The sequence below is a fragment of the Lynx rufus genome, unplaced genomic scaffold, assembly GCF_022079265.1.
Source record: "Lynx rufus isolate CCGP_SWC_20201006 ecotype Redwood Valley unplaced genomic scaffold, mLynRuf1.p SCAF_3, whole genome shotgun sequence".
Taxonomy (NCBI): domain Eukaryota; kingdom Metazoa; phylum Chordata; class Mammalia; order Carnivora; family Felidae; genus Lynx; species Lynx rufus.
Genome location: NW_025814845.1, coordinates 34,442,606 through 34,469,579, shown reverse-complemented (window position 1 = coordinate 34,469,579; position 26,974 = coordinate 34,442,606). Strand labels below are relative to the sequence as shown.

The window sequence follows — 26,974 nt, the reverse complement described above, 5'->3', positions numbered from 1 at the left end:
TAATAGCAGTATTCTATAAGTTATTATATTGTGTGGATTGCTCCTCATGATATTTAAATTCACTCCTTGAAATAAAATGTTTTTCAAAGAAAAATAAAGATTAAAATGTTGAGTTGAATAACCCTATCTGTCCACTGGAAAAGATTCTTCATTCTGTAGTTTTTATCCAAAGAGCCACTATTACTTTGCTATTGCTTTCTTCCCCACCTTTTTCTCCTTTCAAGTCTATCTTCCTCCCTCTGGTATTTCTAGCCATTCGGTCTAAATCAAGATCACACACTCTACTTTGCTCCCTAAGTGAGTGGAAACTATATAGAAAGTGTGTATAGAAAGATAGACTCCTCCCTTAGCAGAACTGAGCCTTTCTCCCTTTTGCTCAGCCAGAAGCCTAGGAGTAGCAGGAAAGGCAGAAGAAAAAGAAAAAAATGTTCCAAATACATTTAAGGAATTGGAAAGCAGAACTAGGAAACTGGTTTGTAGGATTTGGGTGTTTTGTTGTTTGTTTGTTTGTTTGTTTGTTTGGCAGTTGGGTTGGGAAGGCTATTAACACACTTCAAAACTCTAAGGAAAATGAAACTCAAATAGAATTATCAGTCATTTGTTTTCTGGCTTTACAACATGGTTGCATGCATTTAAAATGAGGAACTAACATTGTTTAAGAGAAAATCTAGATGTATACCAATTTTAAAACTTTTTCTTTTAAATTGCTAAGAATGAAGAATTTGATGAAAAATGCTAGTTCTTTCACATCAAAGTCAGTTTGGTCAAAGTCAGAGTCCTAGTGAGTGGAAAAAAAAAAATTCAGAAAAGTTCATTGAAGATACACATTTTTAAATGACTTTCTAAATACATTTCTACCCCCTTCCCCAATACTTAATTTAACCCATCCAAAGAATACGTTAATCTCTAATAGGAATCCAGCCATAATAACATCATCAGTTAATCCTTGCTAAATATCTCAAAAGAAATTTTGCAGACTCAAAATTCCCTGTAAAAAACATTCTTATTTTTCAGGATGTCAAACTTGGGACAATTTGACTCTGATTTTTACCAATCTAATTATACTATTGATAATCAGGACCAGAGTTCTGAAGATTCTAATGCCTGTGGAAATCTTTATGGATCTAGACAGTAAGTATGCTTTCACTTTAAGAAGTCATAATATTTTAACAAGGGAGGGCTTCCTTGGGGAAAGCCAAAGCTCTCTCCAGCATATCTTGGTAAAATACCCGAGAAGAAATGCCAGGAAAGGTCAGGGAAATTAATTCACTTCACTGCAGGCCCATTTATAGGTGGGTGGCTTGTCTCCTGTTTTCAAAATATCACTTAACAGGGAGCCTGAATACAGACCCTGGACAGAACAGAAAACAATTTTCATTTTACATGATATATTCTGGGACACTGATCAAGAAGTAGATTTTATTTAATTAATAAACATGTATCAAGTGCCTGCTTGTGTGTTAGGAATTAAGAAGGATGCTACGGACCCAAAGATAAAAAAAAAAAAAAAAAGTCCATAATCTTTTCCCTCATAAAATTTAGGAATTTATGTTGGAGAGAGGGCAATTAAATATGCAATTATAATACAGTGTGAAAGCTCTTAAATGGAATTAAAATACACATATTTCAGAATGTGTTAGTTATTTGAGTTGACGGTTTAACTTGAGTTGAAAATTAAAAAGACTAAGAATTTAGTATTTACCCTCACTAAGGTAAATAGGGCAAAAGCATTTAGAGTAAGAAGAATTTGTTTCAAGTTTTGGCTCTATCCTTTGTTCTTTGTGATATTGGGAAACACTTTAACTTCCCTGAGTATCTTAAACTGAGAAATAAGGGCATTAATAATACCTATTTCATGAAATTATCATGAAGAAGAGTTGTGATAATATGTAGGAAATTGTGTTGTATGGTAGAACCATAAAATAAATATTAGTTTTTTCTGTGACTATAGCTTGTCACATCAATGGACACTTTATTGTCTAAAGTCATTTAATCTTATTGTATTTGTTTTTACAGTTGCTTCTTTGGATGTTCTTTTGTGAGTCTAGGGAATTGTGAGAGGCGTCAGACCTTTCAACTTTCAAGATATCTAAAAGTTATTGAACTCTTACTGTGTGTTAGGTACTGTTGTGAACTGTACATGAGTTAGCTTATTGGATCTCCAAACAATCCTGAGATGAGTGCTTTTATTTTTCCCCACTTTACTTATTTTTCCCCTGTTTTACTTATGAGAAAACAAGGACCCAGAGAAATCCAGGAACTTTTCCAAGTTCACACAACTAGTAAGAAATAGGGTTTGGATTTTAGTCCAAGGTTATTGATTAGACCCATAACTAAGGTGGGCACACAATTTATTATAAAATCAAGACATTTTTAAGAGTAAAATGCATGCCATTAATAATAATTGTGGTACAATGGGATTAAAACTGGACCATCTTAGGTGAACTGGGATATGTGGTCACTGTTTCATTCCAGCAAGTTTAGGCCAAATATAACCTCATAAGAAATATTTTTAGTTTATTAATTCTTGAGTGTATTTTTCTTTTTTTTATAAATTTTTTTTTCAACGTTTTATTTTTATTTTTGGGACAGAGAGAGACAGAGCATGAACGGGGGAGGGGCAGAGAGAGAGGGAGACACAGAATCGGAAACAGGCTCCAGGCTCTGAGCCATCAGCCCAGAGCCTGACGCGGGGCTCGAACTCCCGGACCGCGAGATCGTGACCTGGCTGAAGTCGGACGCTTAACCGACTGCGCCACCCAGGCGCCCCATTGAGTGTATTTTTCTAAAAGCAGATAAGTATCATGAAAGATCCAGATGAAGGAGGAAAAGATAGAATAAATACAACAGACAGTGGGTATGCCCAGAACAACTTAGAAATTGTTTCCACTGGATGATCAGTCCTGAAGACAGACAGATAGGTGCTGTTTTCTACCTACTCCTGCTGAACCACTTCTCTAAGGCAATAGGGAAAGGTATTGGTATAAAATGTTTTTAAAACTGTTGAAGTTTAATATCTGGAGTTTTATCTCATTCACATCCCTATTCTATGTCATCCAGCTTCAGTCAGGTTACCATAAGCATTCCTTAAAATGAAAACCAATCTATACCACTCCCTCCCTCCTTCTCTCTCTGTGAATATTATCATTAGGCAAATTAGGATATTTAAAAAATATTTATAAGAAAAAAAGGACAAAAGGATAAAGCTATAGAATTGGCTCTATCATTGCAGAATCTACAAAAAATAACTTGATTTTATTTAATTTATGATTTACACTTTGGAAGGCCAAGAAAAAGTGTTTGGTGTCAGAAAAGTGTTAATCAGGCAGAGGGAGTAGCTTGAACATTAAAGTATTATAGGATGGTAACTCAAAATACATAATCCACAGTGAGAGCCATCTGATAGGATTTTTCTGCTGTGTTCTCCTATTTTAGTGACAGAAACGAGTCACCTTCTGTTTATTTTCTCCTTTCTCTTCTCCAGTTGGAATAAAAAACACCTGGGTAGTATCTACAGTCTACATTTTCAGACTAAACTAAAAAGCCCGATAAAAGTGAAACAAAGCTTTCTCCTTATGCAGGGACTCATGGACCACAGCTTTCTTCCCGCCAACACCACCCAATTTTCTTTCTTCATTTGATTACATATGTCAACATTGCCCAGAAATCAAGATGACAAAGAGATGAAAATTAACATAACCACATGAGAAAACTCAAGATTATATTGTATTAGGTTGATGGCCTGGCCTGCTTCAGTTGCTTAGCATTTCAATCCAAGTCTTGATTTGGCTGCCGTAACATTTAAATTCCAGTCCACACTGCAAGTCTCAGGAATTAGAAAAGGGCATATTAGGTATGGTAGTTTTATGAGGTACATAAAATATGGAGTCAAGTCAGCGACTTACTAGTGTACATCAAACTCCAGAGATTTGATCTTTTATTCATACAGTGAATTGTTCAATTAAAATACACCCCAAATCACAGTAAAGATGCTGACCATCCTGGCAAAAGACACAGGAATCCAGGGGATAGCTATAATCAGTTAGTCTCCTTCTCTCTGTCTCTGTTAACCCTTCCCCCATTAATGGAAACTTGTTTTAAAAAGCTTGCTCAGTGGCATACTCATCTGAAAGCTGGTTGACTATGCTTACTAAGACAATAAAGATATTTGTATTTAAAACAAAGTTTCTTATTTGAGAATGAACAAGGAGTTTGCTCATCTTAAAAAACTATTCAGTCAGGGGCGCCTGGGTGGCTCAGTCAGTTAAATTTCCGACTTCGGCTCAGGTCATGATCTCAAGGTTCGTGAGTTCAAGCCCCACATTGGGCTCTGTGCTGACAGCTCAGAGTCTGGAGCCTGCTTCAGATTCTGTGTCTCCCCTTCTCTCTGCCTCTTCCACACTCATGCTCTCTCTCTCAAAAATAAGTAAACATTGGGGCGCCTGGGTGGCGCAGTCGGTTAAGCGTCCGACTTCAGCCAGGTCACGATCTCGCAGTCCGTGAGTTCGAGCCCCGCGTCAGGCTCTGGGCTGATGGCTCAGAGCCTGGAGCCTGTTTCCGATTCTGTGTCTCCCTCTCTCTCTGCCCCTCCCCCGTTCATGCTCTGTCTCTCTCTGTCCCCAAAATAAATAAACGTTGAAAAAAAAAATTAAAAAAAAAAAAGTAAACATTAAAAAATATATATTTTAAACTATTTAATCATTCAGATAGGCATTATTTCCAATCACCTCTCACCAGTTATCTAGGCCATATTTTCCCACTATATTTTTCTTTTTTTTTTTTTTAATAGAAAATCTATTCAAATTATTTAGAGCAAGAAAGAGCTACTTCTGTGGGAAAGGTGACAACTAGACAACTCCCTCTGAATGTTTTGGTAGGGCTTTAACAGACAGACTGAACCTCAGCTTTTCTGAATCCCCAGACCTGATCTTCCTCTAGTATCTCTAACATAGTTAGTGGTACTGCCAGTGGCACAAAGTCACTGTGCACCCAACAGCTCAGCCAGAATCCGGGAATGTGGTATAAGTCGACTCCCCTGCCCCCATTCCTTAAACCACACCACCATCCAACTGATCCTGTATATTTTGTACTGACCGAGATTATTTGTTTGTTTATTTAGTTAGTTAGTTTATCTATTTTGAGAGAGACAGAAACAGTGCAAGTGGGGGAGGGCTGGAGAGAGAGAATCCCAAGCCGGCTCTACACTGCCAGCAAGAGCCCAATGAGGGGCTCAAACCCACGAGGCCATGAGATCATGACCTGAACCGAAACCAAGAGTTGGACAGTTAACCGACTGAGCCACTCAGGTGCCCCTGTTCTTACCAAGGGTATTTAGAATGCCTCATTTTACTGGCTCAACTGGAGACTTACATAGATAAAATGATTCTGGGAGTACAGACCAATGTTATTTTTTTTTTAAACCAGCAGGGTATTTTCATTGTAGATCTGTCATATTGTTGTCTCAGGCTATTTCAGGTGATAGTATTACAAATTCTGAAACCTTCATTGTCTCAGGTCTTTGGAAGCATGCTGTGTCATCTGGCTCTATGAAATATACCCATACCTGAATATTAGTTAAATGTGCAGTTAGACTTTCAATGAATTGTACTTACCTGTTGATACATTTTTTACCACCTGATTTATACTCTAACTCTCCATATGGCACTGGGAGTTAGCTCAACATCTACATGCCTTCTGGATCAGACTGACAAAGGAAAGCAGCTCAGATGACTGTTGTAATGAAGTCCATACCTACAGTTTTGGAAAAATGAAACTTAGTAAAATACGTAGCTAGTGACTGTGTAACAGGATGCAGAAAACATATTGCTGGAATCACAAGAAATTATTACTGAGTCTTTTTTTTTTTTTTTTAAATTTTATTTTTTCAACGTTTATTTATTTTTGGGACAGAGAGAGACAGAGCATGAACGGGGGAGGGGCAGAGAGAGAGGGAGACACAGAATCGGAAACAGGCTCCAGGCTCTGAGCCATCAGCCCAGAGCCTGACGCGGGGCTCGAACTCACGGACCGCGAGATCGTGACCTGGCTGAAGTCGGACGCTTAACCGACTGCGCCACCCAGGCGCCCCTACTGAGTCTTTTTTTTAATGTATTTTTTTTTGAGAGAGAGAAACAGAGTGTGAGAAGGGGAGGGGTAGAGAGAAAGGAAGACACAGAATCTGAAGCAGGCTCCAGGCTCTGAGCTGTCAGCACAGAGCCTGATGTGGGGCTTGATCCCATGAACCACAAGACCATGTCCTGAGCCGAAACTGGACGTTCAACCGGCTGAGCAACCAAGCACCCCTTACTGAATATTTTACCAATGATCTTCTATTTTTACATTGCAAGGTGAATGTTAAGTCCTGTTTCCTCAGAGGTAAAATATTTTCCCCAGCTGGAGACCATGCCTTAACATGACATCATCCATCTGGAGACTAGTTGGAAGTTTATAAACCCAGGTATGGGTGGTGAAAAAGGAATTACTGAAGAGATGGTGAAGATACAGAGGATTTTTATATAGACCAGGTGTGTGGCCATTGCTTTATTGCTTAGAGACAGATGTCTTGGCATGCATGTAGTGGAGATTCTCCTGGTAGGAAAACACAAGACTGGTGGGGTGTTGGTGAAGTCAGTTTGGGTGTTCCAAGGAAGCCAAAATGGTGAAAAGCTAAAGGTGATTAGCACAGAAAGCCTCCTGGCCTCCTATTAATGTTGTTTTCTTTGAGAAAGACACAACTATTTACAAATAGAGAAGGAGCTGTTCCAGGATGTGTGGAAGGAGTCTAGAATGCTTTAGTGTAAGCCTCAGGAAGAAAACAGCATACAAATACTTAGCTAATGCTTATTGATCATGTTTTGGGTGCCCAATATTATTCTAAGTGCTTTACTTATTTCAGCTAATTTAATTCACAATAACCTTAGGAGTTCCATTATTATTATTATTCTATTATACAGCACTTTTTTTATGGCTTGGGTATATTGGTAGAAGAACATTGAGCCCTGTTCAGCTTTGGTATTGACTAATTTTTTTTTTTAAATTGCTTCTTGGGGTGCCTGGGTGGTGCAGTCGGTTAAGCGTCCGACTTCAGCCAGGTCACAATCTTGCGGTCCGTGAGTTCGAGCCCTGCGTCAGGCTCTGGGCTGATGGCTCAGAGCCTGGAGCCTGTTTCCGATTCTATGTCTCCCTCTCTCTCTGCCCCTCCCCCATTCATGCTCTGTCTCTCTCTGTCCCCAAAAAAATAAATAAATGTTGAAAAAAAATTAAAAAAAAAATAAAATTGCTTCTTAATTGGTTCATACTTTTTGAGGTATAATTGGCATACAATGTTATATTAGTTTGAGGTGTACAATGCAGTGATTAGATAATTCTATACATTAAAGTATGCTCATCAGGATAAGTGTAGTTACCATCTGTTACCATGTGTTCTTACAATGTTAATGAGTATATTCCCCATGCTTTACTTGTCATTCCCGTGACTTATTTATTTTATAACTGGAAGTTTGTAGGTTTGAATCCCCATCACCTATTTTGCCCATCCCCCAACCTCCTCCCCTCTGGTAACCACTACTTTGTACCATGAGTTCTATTATTATGCTCATTTTACAGATGAGAAAACTGAGGCACAGATGTGACGTAATTTTCCTAAGATAAGGAGACTGGGACTTGAACACAGGATTTTACTCCAGAGGCATGTTTGCTAACCACTCTACTTGGTTTGGAATAAATTCTATCATTAGATTATTTCTGCAAGAGAAATGTAATCCCATGCAGTCAGGAAGCAAAAGAAGAGTCATGTGACTAGAATGTTGCCAGTGGTTCTAAAGGGATTTTTTGCAGTCATCTGACAGTTGTTTTAACTTTTTATTTAAGTATTTATTTTTACAGGAAGAAGAGATGCCTGCTAACAAAGTTAATGTTTAAACTCTACCAGCCGGAGTCCAGTGTTTTCTTGGTCTAATTTAGTTGACATTTGTTTCATCTGGAATAATGTGCTGAGTTAGAAATCATCAAAATTTCAATATGCATCTTCTCATAGAGCTAATTAAGATGCTGTGTAATCAAGGAGAAGAGGAATATTTTGTTGATACACTCTGCACAACTCCCATTGCTATATGGACTGTAGATAGGATAGACCCTTACCGTCTTAACTATTGGTTACACTAATTTAACTCATGCAATTGCCTTTAATAGGTTAATAATTCAGTGCTATGGGCTTAATAAAGCAATTAGGAAATTGTCCAGTCCATTCTCCTTGAATGACTTTCATGAAAGGATACTGTAGGCTTCAAAGATGTCACTGAAAATATAAGAGAATTTTGTTAGCATAGCCATCAGAGTTAGCACCATCTAATATAAAAGGATAATGCTAGAAAATGTGGGATTAAGTGTACATTCAATATATATGATTAAGAGTACACTTATGATGAGCACTGAGTAATGTATAGAGTTGTTGAGTCACTGTAGTATACACTATATGGTTACATGAAATTAATATAACACTATGTTAACTATGGAATTAAAATAAAATACTTAATAAAAGAAAAAAGGATGTATGGTTAAATAAAATTAGCAATTTTAAGAAAAAGGGCATGAGAGGGGCGCCTGGGTGGCGCAGTCGGTTAAGCGTCCGACTTCAGCCAGGTCACGATCTCGCGGTCCGTGAGTTCGAGCCCCGCGTCAGGCTCTGGGCTGATGGCTCAGAGCCTGGAGCCTATTTCCGATTCTGTGTCTCCCTCTCTCTCTGCCCCTCCCCCGTTCATGCTCTGTCTCTCTCTGTCCCAAAAATAAATAAACGTTGAAAAAAAAAAAATTTAAAAAAGAAAAAGGGCATGAGAATCGGGTTATGTACAGAGTTTGTTGGGTAGAACTGTGAATTAATAATGCAACTATATTGGTATTGCTTAGATTTTATTGAGATATAGGGTTAAATCCCAGAGTCAACATGTACAACATTATAAAAAGAGAGAATTTTAAATCAGATAGTGATAGGAGGTGACCATGGTAATTTTTGTTAGATAAAAGGTTTTGAGGTTTCCTTTGTAGGACATATTTTGAAATTATACTTTCTTAAACAAGTGGTGGGAAAATTTTAGTATTATGCCAAGGACAACAGAGGCCAAGCTCCTGATGAAGAAATTTTCTGGATGAAGGAGCAGAGAGGGAGGAAAAAAAAAAGGGGATGGGATTTAGCTGGTAATGGGCTCTTTTTTTTTTTTTTTTTTTTTTTTTTTGGCAAAATGTTTTTCTCTTTGCAGGGATTGGGTCAAGGTAGCCAGCCACCTATGCCAAATTTCCCCCCATTCATGGAGATTGCTTTCCAGGGAGTAATTGTAAAAGTTACCTTTCCTCAAGCCTGGTTAATCACACCTGGGTATGGGTTTTAGTGAGGCCAGGACGGTTTGTCAGTGAAATAATCTTGGTTAGATGCTGGTCCATTAAGCCCACTCTATTTTCCCCTTTTATTCTACATTAAAACTATATAGATCAAGGGGGGCTTTCATCAACCAGCATGCCCTTCAGATTATTATAATTCATTTCTACCAGTACTTTAAAAAAAAGTTTCTTTATTTTGAGAGAGCACACATGTGAGCAGGAGAGGGGCAGAGAGAGAGGGAGAGAGAATCCCAAACAGTCTCCATGTGGACACAGCACGGATCTCACAAACCGTGAGATAATGACCTGAGCCAAAATCAGTCGCTGCTTAACCCACTGAGCCAGACAGGCACCCCTTTGGCAGTAATTTTGATAGTGCATCTATTTTGGTGAGAAAAGAAAAAAAAAAAAAAGATTAAGAATATGCCTCATGGCTAAGTGAACAGTAACAGTAATCAACATATGCTGTTGGGGATTCGAGAAGTATTGCACGAGTTCCTGGCCCTAAGGAGCTTACAGCTGAGTTAACGAATGATTAAATGCATGTATCTTTATTTTGGCAGCTTTTTTTTTTTTTTCCCCAGAGAAGGTTATTTTCTCTGTCAGACTTACTCGTATAAGGAAAGTTAAATATGTTATTCTTAGACTTCATATTAAGATTAATGTTGGAAGGAAAGTACCAAAATCCATTCTGTAAATATTTTAACACAAAGAGATCAGGGAGCTGCAAAGTTCAGAATCCTGGGCTGTATTTTTAGCTTAACCTAAGGGGCTCTGATGAAAGAAACTTAAACATGTTAATAAGGACAGCTCTTTATGTGTCTCCCCCTTCCTTCAGGTAAAAACAATTTTAAATGATCAAATAACCTCATATAACTCTTTTTCCCTTCCTTCTTTTCTCTAGCTCTAGTAAGTTATGTACTAAGAGCGTTGTTTTCCAACTTTCTCATACAAATGGTGAAATAAAAAACAAAAGCATGGTCAAAGAAGTATTGAAACATGATGTTTCAACAAAACTAAATTGCACATTTGGAAAGAAGGACATTAACCCAGCCATAGAATCCTTTTAGTGAGTTATTCAAAGATAATTCAGTTGGCAGTAATTGTCTGGGAATGGCCAGAGCTAGAAAGTCAGTTTATATATTTTTTTTTCATATGAATTGACTATACCATTAAAATTGTGAATTTTACCCATTGCTTCCACAGATTTGTAGGAAATGTCATGTTTGGTGATTGCCCCTGAACAAAGTGAAAAAACAACATCGTATCAATGGGCAGAGATGCTGGGACAGTTTCATTTAGGAGTCCAACACCAGCAGTGCTGCTGTGTGACCATGGACAAGTCCTTCAGCCTCCATGAACCTCTATTTCTTTACCCGTAAAATGGGATTAAAGTTACAATTTCTACCTTACAGAGTATTAATTATGTGGGAAAATGTGAGGGAAAGTGTCCAGCACTTGTACATAATCAATAAATATTAGTTGGTATGGGGATCTTTCTTCTAGAACCTTCTCACGACCAGTTACTTCATTTGTTTTTATGAAAGTTAAATTTTAAGCAAGTTGTCTTTCATGGGTAAGTACTCATAAAAATTAGGAGAACTCATAGAAGAAAAATTGTAGCTTCCTTCAGTGATTTGTCATGATACACTCTCTGTATATATATAAATCAGTATTCTCCTTTCTCTAGACAGCAAGCCAGTGAGCAACCCCAGGCTGCCTTTGTCCCACAAGAGATGCTCATGTCATCGGGTTACGAGGGACAGTTTTTTCAGCCAGCATCCAACCCGGATTATTATTCACAATCTTCTTACATTGACAGTTTTGATGAAGAGCCTCCTTTGCTAGAAGATAAGTTAAGGGAATGCTATTAATGTGTGTACAGCTAGAAGAATAATAGCAATAATCAGCACATAATGTGCACTGTCAGCATGCTGTATACTGTGTTTTATGTGTGATTATCCCATGTTTAAACAAAAGTCTGCCAAACAAAGGTCCTTAAACCGTTAAAAGTTTGTCTCGTGTGTGTGTGGAGGGGGAGTGAACTGGAAGTAGATCTGTACTATTGCCACACTATTACTGCTGTTATTAAATGTTTCTTCAGTGTGTTAGAGTGCAGACTCCCTTACCATGTGTAGACAATAGTGAACATGTCTTTTAGCAGAGTGATTATAGCAATGACCCTTTCCATCCAGTTAACTTGTATCTTCTGCTATGATGCCTGGGAGCCAAGGGGGTAGTTTCTCAATATTCTTTTATTGTCATGGATACAACCCATTTTTCTTCTTTCCTGGGTCATATGAGTCCCCTCATCTCAGCTAGGTATGGCTAAGTGGGGAGGAATAGGATTCCAGTAAATAGCACTGTTCATGGCAGGAAACCAGTGGACCCTTGCAGTTGAAGGTCTCAGGGATTTCAAGGGATGTTCCAGCCATTGATTTTTTTTTTTTTTTTTTTTGGTTCAGCCACACTACATCTGCTGCTTTTTGCTCTTGAAGAAAGTCAACATATGCTAGAAGCATAGAGGCTAGAAAACTAAAACTCAAGTAGATTTAAATTTAACCACAGGGAAATACTAATAGGTTAACTATTATGCTCTAACCCCTTTATATGTAGTCAAGTGGAAAGGGATAGATTAAAATTCCCAATATTTTACGTCAAAAGATAAGTGTTTGTCTCGTATAAACACAGCCAATCACTTGGCATTAAAGCATTCCCTCTTTGTCTTCAAAATTCAAAAAGGTTGAAAGATTTAAACCACTTAGAAAAGCATAGGGGCACATAGGTGGCTCAGTCAGTTGGGCATCCGACTTCCACTCAGGTCATGGTCTCGTGGTTCATGGGTTCAGGCCCTGCGTTGGGCTCTATGCTGACGGCTCAGAACCTGGAGCCTGCTTTAGATTCTGTTTCTCCCTCTCGCTCTGCCCCTACCCCACTCGCCTCTGTCTCTCTCTCTCAAAATTAAACATTAAAATAAGAAGTTTTAAAAGAAAAGCACAGAAAATTATGTAATAGTTTTGTTGGCTCTTTAAAAGCCAGTTAGATTTGGGAATCAGTTATGTTTAACCAATTCATTCTAGTTTGCCTCTGAAATAGCAATCAACACATGAAAGTTATAAGCTATCCTCATTACACATTTTCTTTGATTCCACCAACATATCTACTTTAAAAAAAAAACTATCAGTTGTGTTGTTATAAAAGTTATCTATATTCAACATAGAAATTTTAAAAATACAGAAACATATGAATAAAATTATGAGAACCACCTAAAATTTTGTCTGTATGACATAACTACCATTAATGATTTGATGTATTTTCTTCCAGCCTTTATTCTATTTTTCTGAGTGTGTGTGTGTGTATAAAATGCATTTATGTATGGGGCGCCTGGATGGCTCAGTCAGTAGAACGTCCAACTTCGGCTGACGTCATGATCTCACGGCTTGTGAGTTCGAGCCTGGCATTGGGCTCTGTGCTGACAGCTCAGAGCCTGGAGCCTGCTTCTGCTTCTGTGTCCCTCTCTCGCTCTACCCTTCCCCACTTGTGCTTTCTCTCTCTCTCTCTCTCTCTCTCTCTCTCTCTCAAGAATAAATGAAACATTAAAAAAAATTAAAATGCATATATGTAAATATTTTATGTATGTATGTATGTATTTAAGTATATATGCTTAAAGTGAAATGCTATATTTTTGAATATGTATTTATGAATACTCAAAAATGAAAGATCATACAATGGCTATAAAGTTTTGTACTTTTTTAAATGTTTATTTATTTTTGAGAGAGAGACAGAATGCAAACCGATGAGGGGCAGACAGAGAGGGAGACACAGAATCCGAAGCAGGCTCCAGGTTCTGAGCTGTCAGCACAGAGCCTGACACAGGGCTTGAACTCACAAACCGCAAGTTTATAACCTGAGCCAAAGTCGGACACTTAACTGGCTGAGCCACCCAGGTGCCCCATAAAGTTTTGTACTTTTTAAAGTTATCTTATATCAAAAGCATTTCTCTACATGCATTCTTTAAAGTCATTGAATATTACTTCAAAATATGATTTAGAATGGCTTAATAATATTTTGTCATATAAAAGTACTATAATTTAAACTCACCTAAAGGTTGCTCATTATAGTAAATAAGGCTTTGTTGAACACCATAGTGAATAACTTTGACCTCTACAGAGTTGTCCTTGGATTGGTTCCGTAACTGGGATTACTGGATCAAAAGGTACTTACATTGTCAAATTGATCTAGAAAAAGGATGACCTACTACACCATCATCATAGAACATGAGATGTCTTAGTTAATTTGATGGGCAAAAAGGAGTGCTTTGTAGTTCTTGGTTACTAGAAATGTTAGACATGTTTTTCCATGTTTATTGACTGTTCTTCCTGTTTTTCATGTTGTCAGATTTCTTATTGGAATCTTAAGATTTTTCCTTTCCTTGTTTATTTATAGGGATATTTGCATGTTTTTATTATTTTTATTTTTTTATTATTTAAAAACATTTTTTAACATTTATTGTTGAGACAGAGTGAGACCCAGCACGAGTGGGGGAGGGGCGGAGAGAGGCGGGGTGCCAGGGGAGACACAGAATCCAAGGCAGGCTCCAGGCTCTGAGCTGTCAGCACAGAGCCCTAAGCGGGGCTCAAACTCACGGACTGCAAGATCATGACCTGAACCGAAGTTGGATGCTTAACTGACTGAGCCACCCAGGTGCCCCTAGGGATATTTGTATGTTAAGGATATTTAATGATTGCCTGGAATATGTGTTGCAAACATTTTTTTTTTCCTAGATGGTGTTTGCCATCTAATTTGCTAATAGGAAATTAAAGCATATTGGAATTTTAATATTTATGTTTTCAAGTCCACAATATTTTTCTTGGTAAATTTTCTTTCTGATTGCTCTTTTGTTTATAATGTGTTTCTCCAGCTCTGAGTACTGTTTATATCCTCTTGTATATTCTTAATTTTTTAATGATCTTTTTTGTTTTGCACCTAAATTTTTGATTCAATAAAAATTATTTTATGTTTGTATGTGAAGTAGGATTCAGCCTTATTTTTTCTTTAATGATTAACCAATTTTTCCTGTAACATTCATTGAAAATAATCTTTTCTACTTGTCTAAATGTATCTATTGTGGTATTCTAAACTCTAATGCATCCTTCCTTTATGTCTTCTCAAATTAAAATAGGAAATACCCTAGATTTCCCCTCCCACCTTATGCAGCTTAGAGAAAATTCTTAGATTTTTTTTTTTCTTTTTGTGATTATCCCCACCGAATTGCTAGGGTATTAGAAGAGATTGCACCTAATATAATTCGGCATTTTGAATCTGTGAAATTGCTAGACTCTGATTCAATATGTTCCTCAGGCTGGGTGACTGAAAGCTTTCAGCTTCATCTGTCTCAAAGATATGTAAAAACCGTAGGCAGGGTTTCTAGGATAAGGTGATAAATGGTGTTCGCTAGTTTTTATTGAGCATACACCAAAACAGCCTATCACATTATGAAGCTATAATAATTAACAACCCTTGCACAAAATATGTTGTTTGAAAATGTGCTTGTTTATTCCTTAAATACTTTGTTATCTAAAAGACTAATTTGGTGGTTTTATGTAAGAATGATAACTTTTGCAATTTGATAATGTACAATTAATATGTTAACAAATGTATCTCGAAGAGTAATAGTCAATTCAAGTCTGTCAAACCAGAAGAATTACTGTGATATTCGGTACTTATATATATAGCACAGCCTGATGTTTATATTTGAAAGGCCAGTGCCACAATTTGCATACAAAACAAAGATATTAATTCATTTTTATAGCATATATATCATATACTTTACTACCACTAGATGACAGCAAAACAATAAACTTTACATTCAAATTTCACAACAGCTTCATCTTTTATCTGTATAACAAGGTATTATATTAGGATATCTACAATTAATAAATACTTATAATCTCATTTGCATACATTGAAATAAATTTGGAAACAAAATGTTATGGGGAAACAAAATGTTATATTTTGGTAGAAAACACATAAACTCTTTTTTGGTATGACAGAATGTAGCAGGTCTTATGTTCATTCACTGGGTTAATGACTCGATGTTGAAACATGTGCAGAAGTTAATTATGCCATAAAATAAATGTCTAAAATCAGTAATAATGTCTCATAAAACATTTTTCATCGGAGTTTCCTCAGGAATAATTGTTATGCTTTTTGAGGAAAAAAAGGTATTTTGAATTAAAGGGCACTTTGTTGTAAATACTGAAAACATATTGCTAACATAAATGTCTTAATTGAAAATATAGTTTGAAAACAACATAAAGCTTAGATGAAATTAATTTAAACTATAATATTTCTCAAATTTTAAAATCTGCTAATTTAAAAAATCATAGTAGACATTCTAACCTCATTTTAAGCTCATCTTCTCCAAAGTGTATGTTCATTAAGAAATATATAAATAACAGTGTGATAGCAAAAAGGATGCAACATGGAAGTTGAAACGCACATGATTTACTCACCATTAACCAGTCAAATTCTTTTCAAACTAGGGATAGCAACTGTCAACCTGACTGTCAAATGAGTGAAAAAATATCCTTATTATCCCAGTGTAGACCAATGTCTGGCCAACCTTTTGAAAATGTCTAGGTCCCTGTTAGAGCAAGACCCCTCTTATGTCATGGAAGTCATTAAAAGTCCATCTGGTATTCTGTGTATAGAATGTCAGATATGCAAGATGTTAGGTGTTATGTGCTGCTGTAAAAGAAGTTGAACTATGCCCTATATGTGATCAAAGACAGTTACTAAATCCTAGGAAGGGAAGTTGAATGCCATGTACAGATGATTTAGGGAGAGAATCCTTCACATGGGAGAATTGAACTTAATTAAAAAAAATACAGCTATTATGAAATGAGATGCACATTGAGAACCATAGCTATATTATTAAAACTAAAGGGTTTTTTTTTTGGCTTTTGTTTTTTGTTTGTTTGTTTTGTATGTGGTATGTGTGTGTGGGCAGGCATGTGCACTTGCCTTTATACCAGTCTCTTCCTATTTTTCCCACCCTCAGCCCCTAGCAACCACTTTTCTACTCTGTTTCTATGCATTTGACTTCTTTTCTCCTTGATTTTAGAATCCACATATAAGTGATTCTGTACAGTATTTGTCTTTGTCATAATGCCCTCAAGGCCCATCTATGTTGTTGCAAATGGCAGGGTTTCCTTCTTTCTCATAAATGAATATTCCATTGTATGTATGTATCACGTATGATCATATGTATGATAGATCTATCCATTCATCCATTGACGGACACTTAGATTGTGTCCATATCTTGGATATTGTGAAAAATGTTGCATTGATCATGGGAGCATAGATCTCTTTGAGATACTGTTATCATTGCCTTTGGATACATATCCAGAAGTGGGATTGCTGGATCAAATAGTAGTTCTATTTTTTTTTTCTTTTTTCTTTTTTCTTTGTTTAAACTGGCCAGGTTCAGTGTTCAGGTCATAGCCTCTCTCTGCCATGCATTGCTGCCCTGGGGATGTATCCACTGGGCTCCTTGCTGTAGCCACTGCCTCCAGGAGCCCGTGCCCTCCAGCTGTAGGTAGACCTGTGGCCAGCTGGCCTGGTGAGCAGCCACAGTGGGAGCAGTGGAAACGCCAGAGCCCTATTTTCCTTTTTTTTTTTTTTTTTAATTTTTGAGGAAACTCCATACTGTTTTCCACAGTGGCTGCATGAATCTACATTCCCACCAACAATGTAGAAGGGTTCCCTTTTCCCCACATCCTCACAAACACGTGTTATTTCTAATCTTTCTGATAATAGCATTCTATTATCAAATAGATCATAGGTGTTAGGTGATACCTTTTTGTGGCTTTAATTTGAATTTCCCTGGTGGTTAGTGATATTGAGCACCTTGTCATGTACCTGTTGGCCATTTGCATGCATGTCTTCTTGGGAAAAATGTCTATTCAGATCCTCTGCCAAGTTTTTAATTAGATTGCTTGTTTTAGGGAGGAAAGCATGGGGTCTTGAGTCAGATTCTTCACTGTTAAAACCTAGATTTCTGTTACTAGCTCTGTGGCTTTGGACAAATTACTTAATATTTCAAAACCTCAGCTACCTGATGCACAAAATAGGAATAAAATAATAGTACTAGCTTCATTACATATCTGAGAGACCAATGTGTACAAATCTTGTACAGCTCACAGCAAAATTCAGTGAAAGCATTCAATAAAAAAAAAAAAATAACTCTTTTTAGTTGAAATGCATGTTCTTTACTGTATTTTATTTCTAGTTTTTCTGGGTCCCAGCCTTATTCTTATTCAAATTTATAATGATACAAGCAGGGTAACCAGCTTGATTATTGGTTCTTAAATAGTAAAGCCATGTTCTTCTCCTTTTATAATTTTTTTTTTTCTACTCAGGATACATCTTAAAGTTTATAGAGGTGATGAGAAAAGAAACTAATGTGGTGTAAATATTTATTTCTGTATTCAGTGAATGTCGAATGGCTGGGTGGATTTATTTTGTTTTGTTTTTTATTTTTTTTTATTTTTTTTTATATGAAGTTTATTGACAAATTGGTTTCCATACAACACCCAGTGCTCATCCCAAAAGGTGCCCTCCTCAATACCCATCACCCACCCTCCCCTCCCTCCCACCCCCCATCAACCCTCAGTTTGTTCTCAGTTTTTAACAGTCTCTTATGCTTTGGCTCTCTCCCACTCTAACGTCCTTTTTTTTTTTTTTTTTCCTTAAAAATGATGTAAGAGAATCAGGATCTAGCAGAAGTCTGTGAGGTGGCAGTCAGAATTATTTGAAAACAAGGTATTGGGGAAAAATAGATATTTCTAAATGAGTTTGGACTTATGGACACTGAGCCCCACAGATTTTGGATATTTTATTCTACCACCACCACTCATAAAAGGGAAAGGTTAACTTGTCTCAAGAATTTAATCCGTGAGTACAAAAACTCAACCACAATAGCACTGACCTTATTAAAATATGGGTGCAAGAAGGAGTCATTCCACTTTCTCCTCTGTGGAGTTTTAGGCAGTTAGCGTAGAATTACTCTTCTCATCAGGCAGGGCGGAAGTAAAATCCCAGATCTGGGCTAAATATCTTTAGTTTAGATAATGCTGCTAATTGAAAAATTATACCATGTTTGGTGTAAGCATGATATGATTTCAGAAGTATTATCAAGGGAAAATAGGGAAAAAGGAAATATGTAAATAGGCAATAGAATAGGACCTTTGGTCTGTTAGCTACCATTTTATTTTTTTTTACTGTAGAACATCTGTTTCCCAATTTTCAGACTTTAAGCTTATATTTAGTGCATAAGGCAGCGAAATTTTTCTGTGATGTAATTATTTATCTAAAATATATCTTTTAACTCATTGGGAACAAAAAAATCTTTTTTTGTTATTTTTGTTTTTGAATTACTATATAAAGTAATTACTATATAAAGTTCTATTACATAGAACTTTAGATTTTGAAAAGACAACGATCAGATTAAAGTGCTAAGTAAATTAACCAGATATGTTAAATTTAGTTAAATAATATTATTCATATTTATAAAATGTTATAGTACCTCTTTTTTTTTCTTTTTGCAGAACTTGGAATTAATTTTAATCACATATGGCAAAAAACCTTGACCGTGTTAAACCCACTGAAGCCAGCAGATGGCAGCATTATGAATGAAACGGACCTCACTGGGCCCATCCTGTTTTGTGTCACTCTGGGAGCCACCTTGCTTCTGGTAATAGACAGCAGCAAGCGCCAGATTTTAATGTGTGCCCTTCCAAATGTTGTTTTTGAAGAAGTCTTTGTTAATACAGAAGAAAATGTGTTACTTTTTAAAGTGCAAATTGTTTAATTCGTCACTACTTTTTCTTTCTTTTTTTTTTTTTTTTTTGGTGAGAGAGATGTGGTTAATTGAATCATAGTGACAAAGTAAAACTACCCTCAAATATTACAACAGATAACATATAAATGTAAGCAGAATTTCAAAACTCAAATCATTGAGCAAATTTTCAACAAAGCAAGAGATCCTCTATGACTTTCTTGTTACTAAGATTGTCAATCTGAAAACGTTAAAGGAACACATGGATTTGGGAAATACAGGCCCAAATTTTATTTCTTGTTTTCTGTGACATTTCTGTCGTTACACCACAGAGATCCCTTCTCTTTGCTCATAATTTTCTCCGCTGGGGTGTATCTCTAGATTTCAAATAGTCTGTGAGGTATGAGATGAGTCTCCTTGTTTCGGGTTAGGTTATTATGGATATATTAACTTGCAATGATAACCAATAATTTGTTTATTCAATCTGTATATTTCTTTATTATTTTGGTTTTCTGCTTTTTATGAAGGCATTTTTCTCCCCTGACTTTACCATTTGTCTTATGTATCAACCACTTTCATTCTTTAAATCTGGGAGTGATGAAATTGAGTCACCAGAGAAGTAAAGAAAAACGTATTTCCACCTAAATTAAGTTTAGAAGCCATTCTAGCTGATAATTTAGAAAAATGTTTCATTTAAAAAAAAAGGGAAGAAAAAGAGAAAATGAGAAAATGAGAAAAGGCCTATGATTTTAAACAAAGGAGGTAATGACCATAAGTTAAAAAAGGGATGAAAAAGATAGTCATGCCAGTCTGAAAAGTATAGTTTCATTAAGGAGCAAAGAGATAAACTTGGCAGGAGAAAGAATACAGGAAATTAAAGATTCTGGGGAAAGCCCTTAAAATAACGATTTAGTCCACTTCTCCCTCTTACAGCTATACACTTTCCATAATTGGTTTTCCTCACTGTAGCCACAGTTCTCAAAAGTAGATGTAAAATGTATTTGCAACTAAGTAAATTTTTACTTTTTATTTATTAATTGACTTTATACCAATCAAAATACTGATAGAAATCTAGTTTCTAGATTTCTAGAATGACACATGACGATGTGGTCACATCATATTTATCCAATATGCTAGTATTTACTGATAGCATCTTATTTCTTCCTTTGAACTACAGCAACTGAAAGTACTCAAGTACTCTGGAAATCAAACACTAGATCAGCTAGAGTTTTAATTAAGTCTCCAACTTCCCTTCCATCTTTGTCACAGTAATTTGATAATCTTAGCTACACTAGGTAAGACTACATCAATTAATCAAACAGTCAGAAACAATCCATTTAATATATTAACCCATATTTTCTTTTTCAAGTGATTTATAATATAACAGCTGTTTGTTTTCCTGTAGAAAATATTACCATTACCATCTCTCAAAGGAAAGCATTAATTCCATTAAGATCTTTTTGGGGTGCATAATATTAATTAGAATTATTTAAATATCCTCTTTTTTTGTTTTGTTTTAAGTACAAAGCAATATAGGCAAAGAACTCAACTGGAAGTGAGAAAATTGGATCTACCCCTAACTTAGCCTCTAGGTATGATCTTGAACCTTTTGTTCCCTATTTCTAGGCCTTCCTTTCTTCATTTTGAAGGTGAAAAAGGTTTATAAAATATTTCTTAAGGTTCCATTCAGTTCTAAAATTTTGGGAAAATATGTGAAAATGCATATTTCTGAAACTTTTAGGCAGACATTTTCATTTTAATTTTACCATTAGATGTGTTTACTTCAGAACTGGTTCTGATACATGTAGAACCATAATGACCAACAACAACAAAAAATTACCCAAGTGTATATTAATGAAGTCAGATTTCACTCAGAATCCATTTGAGGCTAAGCTAACCCTGCCCTGGATATTTAGTGTTAAAATGTAAAGGAGAATTCTGTGGGCTGGTATATGCATTGTACTAGAGAAAGCAAAACTAAATCCAAAGCAATATTCCACTTGTTCATTCATGGTCACATACTTATCACTTTTATAATGTATGTGGACCTAAGGCATGACACAGTATCTTCTGTGGACTTTCTTCATGTAGAAGGAGGCAAACCAAAAAAGACAGCTTCAAATAGTTATTATAAACTTAGTTTTACTTATTCTTCCTCTCAAAACTATTTCACCCCCCAAACAAGGAAGATGAGTGGCTCATCTATGGCTACATTTAATTTTTCTGGTAGGTCTAAGAGTATGATCTAGAAAAGGACCATGCATGACCAATGTAAAAGCATAATCAGAAGAATAGTATTTCAAATCAAGATACAGTAATGAGGGTGGAAAAGGAGGACCTGAAAAGTTTTGAGGTTAAAAATAAAGGGAACATTTATTTTCCATTTCAGTTACAAGCCCTTTTTAGAGTTTGAAACAAATCTAAAAAATGATAGTGGCCCCTGCCAAATGGAATTACAGCTTAAATTGGATAAACTAACAGGAAAAGAGATGAAGAGAGAAGTCAGCAATTGATATCCAAAGGGGCAATTTTACTATTGATTAGTTTTATCCACCTTCTGTTCACCACCCCCCCCCCACCATTTATAAAACTTCTTGGGGTCAGGAAGGTATACCTCTTGTTCTTTGGATGTGGGGAAGTTGCCTTTCACCATTACAACTTTCCCTACCTCAGCGCTATCTCATCCCAATCAAAATATTAAGTAGAATCTTTCTCTAATACATGAAAGTGATTTGAAATTGTCACTATTTTCCAAGTGAAGCAAAATCACCCAATAGAGCAATGCATAACTGATGGGGTTCTTTAAACATGTCTGCTAGCATTATTAGCATTATTTCACAAAAGAGCCGAAAACACAAAAGGTCCTCAGTAAGAACTTATTACAGCTAATGCAGGAGAGAATTCTGCAAGCATAGCCCCAGGGACATTTTGTGAAAGGACTTACTTGGTAGTGACCAATCTCCCCAACTGTGCTGAGGAAGAAGAACTCAAAATTGCTAGATAGTTTTGAACATTAATATGGTCATAACACTGTCCACTAATTAATTATGAAGTAAATACCTTTTTACTCTGTAAGACATAAAGACTTTATAGATAACAGCCATGGAGAAGAAAACATGACATCTAAAAAGCTCACTCTCTGAACTTACCAGATCCTTCATTGTTTTGCATAATTCCCACGAAAACCAGAGTCAGTCTATTTAATATTTATCTAGAATTTCTAACCAGCTTAATGTAAATATAAAAATTAAATGTGTTTCTTTCCTCGAGCTTTGGCATCCTCAGGTAGCCAACATTAAAATATCCCCTGTTGAATCAGTAGGAGACTGTGACTTTCCCTGGGTGAGTTTAATGGGAATATTTCTGCCCCCAGTCCATAGTGCCTTGTGGGAGATGGCTGTTTTTATGAGTCCTCAGAAAAATCAGTGTTGTATCCTGAACACTACTGACTTTCTTTAACAGTACGTAATTTATGATTCATTGTCAGTTGGTTTAACAAACCAGCTTCTCATGAAGTATGGTCAGTTAAACTGGTAATAGGCCTTATGAAAACAAAGGATTCTGTGGTCAAATAAGTTTGGGATATGCTAGGTTAAATACGGTTAAGCAAGTCCCATTATTTTAAGACTTGTTAGAGCTCCTATAGATATCCAGGATCTACTTTCAGAGCCAGACTTCCTAGGTTCAAAGCCAACTTGTACCACTTAACATTATTTTACTTTGGGCAAGTTACATTACTTTGGTGCATCTTAGTTTCCTCATGTGTAAAATGAGTGTAATAATGGTACCTATCTCATAAAGTTGTTGTAAGAATTAAATAAGCTAATAGACATGATATGCTTAGAATAGGTCCTAACATAGTAAATCCTATAGGTATTAGCTGACATTAATAATTTGCCTTGTAAAATCTTCAAGACTAAATCGGATTTTTTCATTAATTTATTCATTCATTTAATTATTCAACAAATAGGGGAAGAAAATATATTCTTACTTATGTCTGGTACTTCTAATAGATGATCTATGATTTAAAAAAAACAACTAGGAATTTCTCATCTTCTCTGTGGCATGCTTATGCCTCCCCAAGTATAGTCAGGGATGTTTGTTTTCAGGACCTGAATTCATATGACAGCCACCGTTTTCTTCTGGAACTCCCAGTCTCTGATGACATGGAACGGTGTTGAACTGACTGATTCTAAAATGCTCTCTGCTTTGCTGATATTCCAATTTCCACCTGATGTTCCTTGTGTGTTCTAATGGTTTTCTTCCCATCCTTTCAGGCAGGAAAAGTTCAGTTTGGTTATGTGTATGGCATGAGTGCCATAGGTTGCCTAGGGATTCACACGTTACTGAACTTGATGAGCTCTTCAGGGGCGTCTTACGGCTGCGTGGCAAGTGTACTGGGTTACTGCCTGCTCCCCATGGTCATCCTGTCCAGCTGCTCTATCTTCTTTTCACTGCAGTAAGTGCCTGTGTGTGCTGACTGCCCCCACGTGCACAGTCATCTGTGAAGCTTGCCACACCAGTGGAACAGTTAACCTCTTCCGGATCTTTTTGGTAGTGGAATGGGGGAAACTATTAACGGCTACAGACAGACCCAGGAAAGTAGGTCAGTTTGGGCTCAGGCACTGTTCCTATTTGGATGATTTAAATAATAAATTCAACCAAGTTATCTTTGAAACTGGCACTTTGTAAGTTGTCACAGTCTTCAATATGAACTATTGTCCGGGGTGCTCTAACAACTGCAGGAAATTCACTTGTTTGATTTTGGAAGAGTGAGTGCCTGGTGAACACTGACAAATTGCTTCAGTTCCCAAGCACTCTGCCTTCTAGGCAGGAAGCAACTGTTCTTTCTCAGCTGGGCTCCTTGCAGTGGAAAATTCCCAGGAACCCTGATGAGGATATTTATGCTGGAGAACTTTATAGCATATATGTTCAGCCAATAGATTTTTTTCTTTTTTTACTTCCTGGGCAGATAGTATTTGCAATTCAAAACTATTAATGAGGATCCAGTAGGTATTTTTATTTTGGGCACTTTCCCAGGGGATAGCACATCACTACCACTGGTTGGGGAGAGCAAGTAATTACATAGTCCTTTGTCCCCTACATGCCCTGAACCCAATAAATGTTTGCCATCAGTGCTCATTCTTCCATATCCAAAGGAGGCACAATTTGCATTTTTTTCTTGGATGATGCACATTTTAGGTTTAACACTATATTGGATAGTATATTACATGAAGAATTTACCAATGCCAAAGGTAGGCATTTTAGGAGAGCATTTAATAGTTTTGTTTAGATATCTCATATAGTTTTTTTTTTCAGAACATTATTGAGAATGACTGAGTTGGAAATATTTCTTTGTTTTAATATGGTTTTATTTTTAATTTTTGTCAATGTTTGTTTTTGAGAGAGAGAGAAAGAGAAAGAGAGAGATGGAGTGCAAGCAGGGGAGGGGCAAGAGAGAGAGGAAGACACAGAATCCGAAGGAGGCTCCAGGCTCTGAGCTGTCAGCACAGAGCCCGAACTCAGGAACTCCAAGATTATGACCTGAGCTGAAGTCAGATGCACAACTGACTAAGTCAACCAGGCGCCTCAATATGGTCTCATTAAAAAAATATATATTTTTAATGCTGATTTATTTTTGAGAGAGAGAGAGAGAGAGACAGAGTGTGAGTGGGGGAGTGGCAGAGAGAGAGGGAGACAGAATCCAAAGCAGGCTCCAGGCTCCACGCTATCAGTGCAGAGCCTGATGTGGAGCTTGAACCCATGAACCGTGAAATCATGACTTGAGCCGAAGTTGGATGCTTAACCAACTGAGCCACCCAGGCTCTCCAATATGGTTTAATTTTTAAAGTGTCATTCTTGAGAATAGCTTAGAGCAAACAGTTTATCAACAAGTATTCAACATTAAAGAAAGAAATGTAACAGAAAATGGACACCTTGAATGTGTAAATACAATGTGAGTTACAGGTATACTTACTGAGTTTTATCCATGGAAAAATGCCCCTTTTTGTATATCATGTTCTTTAGCAAGCTTTCCCATTTATTAAGTTGTTTGGTTTAGACAGTTGACAAGTTAATACAGAGTTTAGTCCTGCAACTTCTGTTCTGTTTAATGCTTTTACCAAAGAATGCTATAATGATATACCATTTAAAAAATTTAAGTTTAAAACATTATTTCCGGCAAAGTTGAGGTTTGGGGCATCTGACTCCAGATTATTAGGGGAAGAAAATAAAACTGAAATATTTTGATTTTGAGAATCATCAGAAGTCTGGACTTTTTTTCATTAGATTTTCATCCTGAATTATAAAGGACGATTTAGAAATCTTTTAAATTATATTAAAGGAGAGTAAACTCTCTGACCCCGAGGACTGTTAAACTGAATTTTCCCTTTTGGGTATATTACTATATCACTCAAGTCAATCATATATATAATTTTATACTTTTGTTCATAAAAACCTGTATATTAGATCAACCTATAAATTACTCCTAACAGATATTAATTAAACCAAGGGATATAATATTCATTCGAGAGCATTTTAAATGCTTTTGGTTTATTTATAATCTAAGGCATTATAAGCTACATTGTAGTTTTCACTTATTTTTCTTTGGTTCAGTTTTGAAACGTAAGTATTTTTGTCTTTCTTGCAAATAGTAAACAAAATTCTCAACTTCAGCATACCAGGATCGAGTGAGACTGCAGTTCGATGGTGAAAGGAGCTATGTGCCAGTAGGAATTAGGAGATCTTGACCTAATGCCCATTTTACATGCAATTTTCCTCGTGTCACTTCACTTATCTAAAGCTGGGGGCTAGAGATCTCCTGATCTTTCCTAGCTCTTATAGCTTATTTTTCTAAATAACACATTCTGTTTTGCACATATGGAAAGAAATTCACTCTTTACTATCCACACCTCCTCTTTTATCCCCAAGGTGGCTAGACTTAGCCTTATTTGCCCATTTCTTCCTAAAGAGCCAATTGCCTCCACAGTTATTTTTGAAGATACCAACTTGAACAAATCCATTCCAATATTCTAAAAGACCCACAATACACCTACAAAAAGAATCTTCAGAGAAGAGGTGGGAGGCCACATACATATATGTGTTCCCTCCTTGAATTATGTCAGGCTTTGCTGTCTCAGATAGGAACCTGAGAAGTGGACCCGGGAGCAGTGACCGGGCACCCTACTGGAGTGCAAATCCAGTTGTCTTTCTGCTCACACCGGGAATAAATTTGGAAAGAAAGTGTGGGAAAAGGAATCTGTAATTATAAAAGAAGACCCTAAACATAATTTATATAAAAGGTTTTCAGGAACTCGGATTTGAATGTTGACAGATGAGAGTGACTGCAGGTGAATTTTTGTATTTCTATTAGTTTAAGCTTTACCAAAACACAAAATGTTTACCTCCGACGGGGAATTTGACTCACAGATTTTCAAGCTGGGCAAGGCCTTTGAGTTCATACAGTTCCTCATCCTCATTTTACAAATGGAGAAAGTAGTTATAAATATTGTACCAAGGACATTTCAGAAGCAGCTCTGATTCAATAATCTCTTTTTCCTCTTGACATAAGGTAATCATCTCTTTTGTCTTTGCTATAGGGGCACCTTTGGAACTGTGTTGGCACTGGTCATCGTTGGCTGGTGTAGTCTCTCAGCTTCCAAAATCTTCATTTCAGCCTTGAACATGGAAGGACAGCAGCTTCTCATTGCCTACCCTTGTGCCTTACTTTATGGACTTTTTGCCCTCCTCACAGTTTTCTGA

The 26,974-nt window shown here is 36.6% G+C and overlaps 1 protein-coding gene across 1 annotated transcript; it reads left to right on the top strand.

Moving 5' to 3' along the window:
- Positions 1 to 1,015: 1,015 nt before the first annotated feature.
- On the top strand, positions 1,016 to 26,974 carry YIPF7 (Yip1 domain family member 7). The gene is made up of 5 exons (XM_047090489.1): positions 1,016 to 1,131; positions 11,063 to 11,221; positions 18,982 to 19,129; positions 23,491 to 23,672; positions 26,812 to 26,974. Exons 1-5 carry the CDS (start codon positions 1,016 to 1,018, stop codon positions 26,972 to 26,974), a joined length of 768 nt encoding a protein of 255 aa, XP_046946445.1.